An 8,589-nucleotide genomic window follows, 5' to 3' on the forward strand; every position below is an offset into this window, starting at 1 on the left:
TACTATTAACACCTATGCAACACACAAACCCATAAATTACCAAGAAAAAAATACAGTTAGAGATATAGGAATAGGAATGAATGAAAATTTATAGGATTTTTTTTATTTATTTGATTTTACTCCATCTCTAATTTACTCAAATTAAAGATTGGTTAAGTTTGAGATCATTGTACTGCTGTCAAAGATTAGTTTAGTTTAACTTTATTCTCTAGGTAATAGTTGACAGTCTTGTATTGCTGCAGTAAATTTCTCTTTCCAACACAGAGACTCTCTTCCCCTTATTCCTCCCACATTTCTTTTAGACCAACAAGCTCAAAGTAGATGTGTGTTTTAGATCATACAGGCATCACTAACAGCACCTTTCTTGTTCTGTTTGATAAGATTCTGGGTCTGGAGATGTTGCTGGGCAGTGAGGACCTTTGGCCCGTTCTGCTGGGTTTGACTGTGGTACCGACTGTACTGCAGATGGGTCTGTTGCCCTTCTGCCCCGAGAGCCCTCGATTCCTCTACATCATTCGGAGTCAGGAGCACCACGCCAAGAGTGGTGAGTCCCACAATTTGTTTCTTGAAACGCCTCTTTGCCGCTCGATTGTCTGAGCTCCTCCCATTTGTCCTCTGAACAGGCTTGAGGAGGTTAACAGGCCGGCAGGAGGTGGGTGACATGCTAGCAGAGATGAAGGAGGAGAAGAGGAGGATGGACATGGAGAGGAAAGTCTCCATCCTGGAGCTCTTCCGCTCCCCTCTTTACCGCCAGCCCATCGTCATCTCCATCCTGCTGCAGCTCTCCCAGCAGCTCTCTGGAGTCAATGCAGTGAGTCTGATTGGACTCAGTGATGGCAGAGCATTAATCAAGTCTCAAAACTTAACCCAGGTCTCAGTGGTAACTCAGATCTGCTTAATCCCGCCTCCAGATTTTCTACTACTCCACCAGAATCTTCATGAAGGCAGGAGTCCAGAGTCCGGTCTATGCCACAATAGGAGCCGGAGTTGTAAACTGTGCCTTCACTGTGGTCTCGGTGAGATGTGTGTGTCCTGGCTCGCTGGCAGCCTCACAGTAAAATTTAGTTTGAGAGACTTTATACAGCCTTGCTTTGAACCACATTAAGTCAATAAGTGTGTCTCCTTTTGTGTTTAACTCTGTTATCAAAAAGTAAATAAGATAAGAGGAGGCTGGTCAATCGTTTTCCTGCTGAGTTGTCATTAAAAGAAGCAGAAATATAATATTCCACGTGTTAAACCATTGGTGGTGGCATATGTCCACCAAATTAGTATAAGAAATCAGTTTGAGCTCTTCAAAGCAAGAGCCTGACAAAACTACACCACAGGACAGACCCTCCACCTGTCAGAAAATACAGATTCCTCATTCACAGCTTCTTGCATTTCTCTGCTCCCCCAGACTTTCTTATTAAACACCTGATACTAAAATTGTCTTGCCTTGATTCTTATATTGTAAGACTGTCTGCACTGAAGAGTGTTGTGTTTAATGTGACCCGGTAGTGTCAGTGTGCTCACACTGCAAAAATACTAAACTTCAGCTAGCTAGTTCAGACATGAGCTAGACCAAACTGAAATAGTCAAACTGATTTTTAGTATTCAGTCAAACAAAACAAAAAATCAGTCTATTCTGGTCAGCTATTATCGGTTCCTAATTGATAAAAGCTAGGAAGTTGAGTTTGCAAACATGCTAGCAACGTTAGCTTAACCTCGTAAGTCTCAAATTTTTAGTAAAAAAACAAAAAACATATCAATAATGCACTGACAGAATAAATGTTGTATATTTGGCACAGAAATTAATAAAAGTTTAACTTTTTTATTGTCTTCCTGACATAAACAGCTGTTCCTTGTGGAGAGGACGGGTCGGCGGACACTTCACATGTTGGGTTTGGCAGGAATGTGCATTTCTGCCATTATCATGACCATAGCTCTGGCTTTACTGGTAAGTAACTCTAACATTCAGGTTGAATTGTTACTTGTTTTTTTTTTTATCTACCTGTGTAAAAAAAAAAAAGCCCAATAAACCGCTGACTGCATCGTTTCCTCCACCTGACAGGACAGCATTCCTTGGATGAGCTACATTAGCATGCTAGCTATCTTTGGCTTCGTGGCCTTCTTCGAGGTGGGTCCAGGTCCCATTCCTTGGTTCTTCGTAGCTGAGCTGTTCTCTCAAGGCCCGAGGCCAGCTGCCATGGCTGTGGCGGGCTTCTCCAACTGGACCGCCAACTTCATCATCGGCATGAGCTTTCAATACGTTGCGGTGAGTACCATCAGCATTCCAAAATGAGGAGTCTTGCCAATGTTTTGGACATTTTTCCCCACTATATCAATAACTCCTAAATCTTCCTCCCCAGGACCTCTGTGGGCCTTACGTATTCCTGATTTTCGCAGTGCTGCTCATCTTTTTTCTCATCTTCACGTTCTTTCGGGTGCCAGAGACCCGGGGAAAGACATTCGACCAGATCGCAGCCAACTTCAATCAGCACTCGGCGGCCAGCATGATGGATATGGACATGGAGCTGAACAAGCCCAGCACAGAGCTGGACTATCTGGGGGATGAAAGCATCAACTGAAGAGTCCAAACAAACAAAAACAAAAACAAACTGAGTACAATCTAAGGTGAAGTTTGTGTACGGACCGTACTCCAAAATGTTATTTTCTGACATATTTTGAGATCTGTAGTCATATTGATATAGCTTGTGGTGCCAAAGCAGTGTTAAGATGAGTGTGTGACAGTATGGACATTTTCTGGAGTCGTCGTTTGCTGGTACCACAGCGGTTTGCTAACTCGTGGTTCTGATCGTTGCTCTGACAGCTCAAAGCCTTTGAGTTAGAGACTGACTGATGAAGAAACAAACAGAGGCATTGACTGCCGGTGTGAGATGATTTCACTCAGTGCTGATGAACTCGGACGCGGCACTGAAAGATGGGGAAATTTTGGAATTCCTGCACTTTATAAAGAAAGACTTTGGCGAACGGAGGTACAGGTACTGTAGGACGGTGTTGTCTAACTTCAGTTCTGAAAGACCAAATCAGATGTAAATGGTTGAGCTACCTTCTCAACATCATGTTCTAAAAATGCTTGGTAATGGACAATTAATCTGCTTTGCACTGTGTTCAACCAAGTGAACATCTAAAACCTGTAGGACATTTGGGTCTTGGGGACTGAAAACAGACATCACTGACGTAGGAAGTTGACGTAACTTGATAGTTTTCACTTAAGATGGGAACACGTTAGAGTAAGGCTGATTTGGGTTCCTCGTGCAGATTTTGGAAATACTCTTGCAGAAAAAAGTTAGTTTCTTAACTAGTTTGCTTTACCATCCGATTTTAAAGGGGCAGCATTATGTATTTTCTTGGTACATAGTCTCGTTTTAGAGCACAATCAAATCATCTTTCCCTCAGTTGTTGTAAAAATGCTAGATATCAAAAATGACTTTAAAGAAATTTGTCTATAAAATTTAATGCATTGAAATCGGGCCTCTGTCTCTTTAAGAATCTCCCACTCTTTCAGCCCACCATCATAACATTCCTCTTTCAAGCCTTTGAAAATATTTTTACCAGCTTTACATCGACAAGTCGTTTGTATGATGAGTTCAGCAGATGCACAGCTCCACCGGGTGTTTGCTACTTGCTGCTGCCTCTAGTCTGAAGGAGCTGAGTGGGGAAGGGAGCTCTATGAGGTGGAAGCTTGGCCATTTCCAAGCAGGAAGAAGCTGCTTGGAAATAGGCGGCGCTTTGTCAGAGCAAGCATTAAGGCGCCCCGAGTGGTTGCTATTGGAGATTTCTTATGAAAAATTTAAAGAAGCACACCACGAATGATTTTGAAGAGGGAACATGATACAAATCTCAAAAAGAAAATAAAAATTTTGCGTAAGACTGCCTTTTTAAATTGGTGAAAGCACTAAAAATCAAGCAACAAAAAAAAGTCCCCACATTTATTAGCCTTTTCCCCAAAGTTTTTATTAAAACTTCGGATATTTGGGAAGTTTAACTTTTATTCAGCTGATATTTGAATAACAGCTGAGCAGCATTTGTAGGAAAACATTGTGATACTGTCAATATTACAGTTACAAAGGATAAACAGTTTGCTGACTTTTTCCTTCACAGCATCCTGCTGATGAAGCTTGGATCAATAAGCTACACGGATTAAAAACTGTGCATTAATTTTATTGGCATGCAGAGCAGTTATTGCATTAAAGCCACGTTGATTAGATTTACTGCACAGCTCTAATCTGTTCAAAACATTGCTGAAACTGACTTCCCATCTGAGCAAAGCATAGATTAATCTGAGCTAGCTCAGGTTCAAAAGAAAAAAAATCTCTTGGCTTTGTCAAAAAACAAGCTTATAGGCTGAATGTTTGTCACTATATAAAAATTCCCATAAATGGCTCTCGTGCTTTTGGCCTTTAAAACTCCAGCTTCTTAGAGACCAAACTAGTAAAATGGCCTTTTGAGTCTGTTCAGCTAGCAAGTGAAAAACCAAAATCTTGATGAGTTCAAGGGTAAAAAAAAAACACAAATTAGTAAACCGTTTAGAAAATGGAATAAGTTTAGAAAAACAAACCTTTCACACCCAAAACCTCCACACTGTAGGAATCCTGTATCAGTCGATTCTTTTCATGTTTCCTTCTTAAGTTTTAATGTTTTCCAGAGATTTCAGAAAACATTTTTGGTACTTCTTGTGTACATAGCATTTATGTCATGGTATGTGGGTCTAAAGTTTCTACTCTGTATGCACTCCAGCTGCTGTGTGGTTTCTGTAGATGCTCAGTGAGGTTAGAGATTAGGATTCATTTTGTAGTTCATGTACAGTCTTTGCATCCATGTGTGTGTTCTGTTATGTAGTGCTCATTTCTGAATATTTGTATTGAGATTTATTTTTTTTTCCTCCAGTGGACCTGTAATTTTATGCTGTGGTTATACAAGTGCTGTAAATACCTGTACAAAAGGCTCTTCGTTTCCATTCTATTAATCAGACAAATCTAAACCAAAAGTTGTGATATTTGCAAACATGTTTTATTAGTTGGCATTCCAAGTATTGACATTGCACATAATCCCCTCCAACAAAAAGGAAACCTAAAACTCGAGAAATAAAGTCCCTCCCTTCCCGCTGGCCCATCAATCCATCCAAAGCAGGAGATGAAAGGAGCACAACGCTTCAACCGATTCAGGTGGTACCAGAACTAAACTGACTTCCAATGCAAACCACCAGCTGCACACCTGCTTGGGTTTCCCCTCAAATCAAATTAAAAATTAGCCAAATAAAAAAAAACAAAAAAAACAAGGCTGGTTCCTCTGAATACCTGATCTACCCTTATCTGGTCAGTTAAAGAAAATGTTCTTCTAAGAGGGGTTGGAATGACTGAGCCACCAAGCAGATTGTCCTTTCCCATTTTCCCCTCCGCTTTAAAGCTTTTTAACTTTTTAATCACACACTCATCGGTATCACCTTTTCTAACCTGCCGACTCCTCGCCAACCAGTCGCCATAAACAAGTTGTGAGAGAGAAAGAGAGGGGGAGGGGAGGGGAGAGCAGTGCATGTTGTGAAAGAGGTCGAGCTCTCGAACCCCAGGACCAACAAGAAAAACGCAAAAGAGGCACAGGGATTTCAAACGGTGAAGAACCAAACGTCACATGCCTCTAATCCTGAACGAGGATCAGGCTGGTTTTTAATCCTGGTTTGAGGGAAAAATAAATGTTTTGTGTTTTAACTAAAGTTTAAACTTAAAAATTGTCCTTAAAGACTCCATAAAAATTACTTTTATCCCTTTAATGCCAGCATTCCACTTTAAACCAGTCCACGTCCGTCGAGAGACCACCCGTTTGTCCCAGGATGCACGAGCGGCGCGATCTCAAACTGTCCGAATCCAGGGTCACTCAACTCTCTTTGGCATCAGGTCCCATCTTCCCCCTGGGGGCGGAGGGGCTGAGACAAGCCCGGGTGCAGTCACTCTGCTGGGGCTTCAACTTCTGGGGCGACCTCCGCCTGAGGGCACAAAAGTTACAATGCATCGCAGAAAATATACAAGAACACTCTGTTATGCTCAACTCTTTACCTCAGGAGATTTTGGTGTTTCAGGAGATGTTTTCGGAGACAACTTTGACGAATTGGGTGTAGATTTGTCCTCTGTTGGTTTTGTGCTCTGAGGAGGGGTCCCAGGCTCCGAGCCAGACTTCTCTGTGTCATTCTTCATGCAAGACAAAAACCAAGTACATTTACAAGAAGCACTAATGCAAGGGGATTTTTGTTTAAAAAGGAAAAACAACTTGCTTTTGATGTTGAGGATTCAGAGTTCCTCTGCCTGCGCCGTCTGGGTGGCCGAGGTAGTTTCTGTTTCTGGCCTTGGTCTTCTGTCGACGTGTCACCACTGGTCTGGACTCCCTCAGGAGACTCCACCTGCTTTACCTCCGCCTGCTGTTCCTTGCCTTCTTCTGAAGCCGGGGACTGATCAGCAGATGAGCGAGGGTGGAGGGGTCTGGATTGATGGGGAAAAGGTGTTTGAAAAACAAAACTGATATGGACGTTCACATTTAAATATGACTTCAGGGTTACCTGCGGTAGGGACGGAAGAATCTGCGCCTTTGTGGCATCTGCTGTGTCTGATCACCTTCAGCAGCTCCATCTTTTTCCTCTCCAACTTGCCCCTGTTATTCCAGCAAAATTTAATTAACGCCAAAGTAAAAAACCCTGAACATTCAGCCTGCTTTACCATACATTTTGGGTACTAAGTCGTGGTCTGCGTGGCCTACGTCTCCGGGGTGGAGGCCTCGTCGCCCCCGTCTCCTCCGTTTGCTCCCCTTCTGGTGCAGGAGCTTGGTTATCGGTTGGTGTACTCTGGTCTGCAGGATGAAGGTTGCGGGGGAAGAACCGCCGACGGAAACGCCGTTTGTTGGGAGCGTAGCGGCTGCCTTTAACTGGAATGCCACCCGGACCCGTAACGTTGGCCGCTTCCGAGCCCTGTTGGGACAATGCACCAGTTCTTGAACAGGCTACAGCTTTCGATGCTAGAAGGACCCAAACATTCCTTCGTTCTCACTTTAGTTGCTTCAATTACGTCAAACTCCACAACTTCCCCATCTCCAACACTTCGGAGAAACTTTCTAGGATTGTTCTTCTTGATGGCAGTCTGGAGGAAGAAATCAGTCAAAGGAATGGGACAATCAAAGCAGGATGAAGAACCAAAACTTAAGCCTACCTGATGAACAAAGACGTCTTCTTTAGTGTCATTCCTGAAAGAAGTTACAGTTTAGAAGTTGCGCCAGATGTAGGAATTCTTACAGTGATGCATAGTATGAAGTGGTACCTGTTAATGAAGCCATAGCCGTTACGGACGTTGAACCATTTCACTGTGCCTTGAACTGCCATGGCTGTAACAGAAGATTTAACAAATCTGTGTTCCCTCCTTCTTTTTTTTTTTTTTTTTTTTTTTTTTTACATAAGACATGGGAAAACAGGCCTTTTTACAGAAACCATGCGGTTATCTTGCCCTCATCATCAATCATTAACAGTCAGACTTTGAAACCAGGTCTGATCTCGGTCACGAGGGAGGGGACAATACAACCTGTTCAACACCTTCAGGAGGCTAAAGGCAAGAGTCATGATTCATCAAACAATGATTTCAGCTTTTGTAAGGAAGCAGTTTCTGCTGGAGTCCACCTAAGATACCGTTTAATTGGTTCATGTGCTGCTTAGGGAAATGATTTGCAGCTGTGAGGACCTCACCATAGCTGGGTCATGTGCTCACAATGTGAGGAGTGCAATATAACCATCAGATTTGAGACAAAAATGAGGCGCACTCAATGCGATAAAACGATGTAGTATCAATTGAATTCTTTCAACAATATGGAGATTGGATGTTGATAAGTACAACACGTGTCACCCTGGAAATGAAGCGATATTGATTTATTGTTTACAGTGCTCACCTTGTAACTGGGATTGCCCAACCATCCTCACAACTCTCACGCGTCAAAGGATTGCAACATAGCTCAAGACTATGAAACGCACAAGTATTAAGAATGGGACTTAATGCAGGCAATAAGCCCTAAAACAACTAACCAGACTGGTTTGCGGCTCTTCCACCCTCTCTGTACCCACCTATAACCTTCCTCTCCGGCTGAGACTTCTCTTCCACCGGGGCTGGTGGTGGAGAGCTCGGCGCCTCTGAGTCGCTCATCCTCGCTCCTGCTGCTCTAGTTGGGGACTGCCGTTCCTGCTGGTTCCGCTGCTCTCGCTCCTTCCCTGTGGATCCCCTGCTCTTCTTGAAACTTTTCTGCCCGCCTCGGTTAAGGTTTTATCTCGACGTCACCTCGCGCTGCCGGACGGAAGCTGCGCCCTCATTGGCTTCACGAGGGCGCGAGCTGGAAGCCGATTGGCTGCGAGAAGTCGGCAAATTGGACAGGAAACAGTGGCAGGTGGGGAACAGGTAAGAGTGAGAGGGAGTGATTTCTGCCACCGGAAGTGGAAGGAAGTTTGATCTAAATCGAGTTTATGACTCGTTTTTACGGACACTTTTAATGGTAAATACTGTTAAATTTTAATCCAGTATTCAAGAGCCACCGGATTATAATCTCCTGTTTTAAATCGTTTTACAA

The 8,589-nt window shown here is 43.2% G+C and overlaps 2 protein-coding genes across 2 annotated transcripts in view; one reads left to right on the plus strand and one right to left on the minus strand.

Moving 5' to 3' along the window:
- LOC122819960 (solute carrier family 2, facilitated glucose transporter member 4-like) overlaps positions 1-4,532 on the plus strand; it is a 14,572-nt gene extending 10,040 nt beyond the window's left edge. The window contains exons 6-11 of the mRNA XM_044097053.1: positions 382-544; positions 624-811; positions 912-1,016; positions 1,835-1,936; positions 2,051-2,254; positions 2,349-4,532. Coding sequence (XP_043952988.1) covers positions 382-544; positions 624-811; positions 912-1,016; positions 1,835-1,936; positions 2,051-2,254; positions 2,349-2,567 — 981 coding nt within the window. The 3' untranslated portion in view covers positions 2,568-4,532. The remainder of the gene's footprint in view (positions 1-381; positions 545-623; positions 812-911; positions 1,017-1,834; positions 1,937-2,050; positions 2,255-2,348) is intronic.
- Positions 4,533-4,991: 459 nt separating this feature from the next.
- On the minus strand, positions 4,992-8,311 carry LOC122819961 (Y-box-binding protein 2-A-like). The gene is made up of 9 exons (XM_044097054.1): positions 8,093-8,311; positions 7,302-7,365; positions 7,194-7,227; positions 7,035-7,124; positions 6,713-6,955; positions 6,551-6,642; positions 6,269-6,473; positions 6,054-6,185; positions 4,992-5,983 (listed from the first exon to the last, which is right to left on the minus strand). The coding sequence occupies exons 1-9, from the start codon at positions 8,169-8,171 to the stop codon at positions 5,945-5,947; spliced, it is 978 nt and encodes a 325-aa protein (XP_043952989.1). The 5' UTR covers positions 8,172-8,311; the 3' UTR covers positions 4,992-5,944.
- Between the last annotated feature and the right edge of the window lie 278 nt (positions 8,312-8,589).

This window comes from Gambusia affinis, linkage group LG18 (assembly GCF_019740435.1).
Source record: "Gambusia affinis linkage group LG18, SWU_Gaff_1.0, whole genome shotgun sequence".
Classification (NCBI taxonomy): Eukaryota; Metazoa; Chordata; class Actinopteri; order Cyprinodontiformes; family Poeciliidae; genus Gambusia; species Gambusia affinis.

Bases quoted from the DNA above. Each gene is read 5' to 3' on its own strand.
- LOC122819961 (XM_044097054.1), bottom strand. From the start codon at position 8,171: ATGAGCGACTCAGAGGCGCCGAGCTCTCCACCACCAGCCCCGGTGGAA. The intron at 7,228-7,301 runs GTACCACTTCAT...AACTTCTTTCAG, and splicing joins GGCTATGGCTTCATTAACAG to GAATGACACTAAAGAAGACG. The intron at 6,643-6,712 runs GTATGGTAAAGC...CTGGAATAACAG, and splicing joins CACGACTTAGTACCCAAAAT to GGGCAAGTTGGAGAGGAAAA.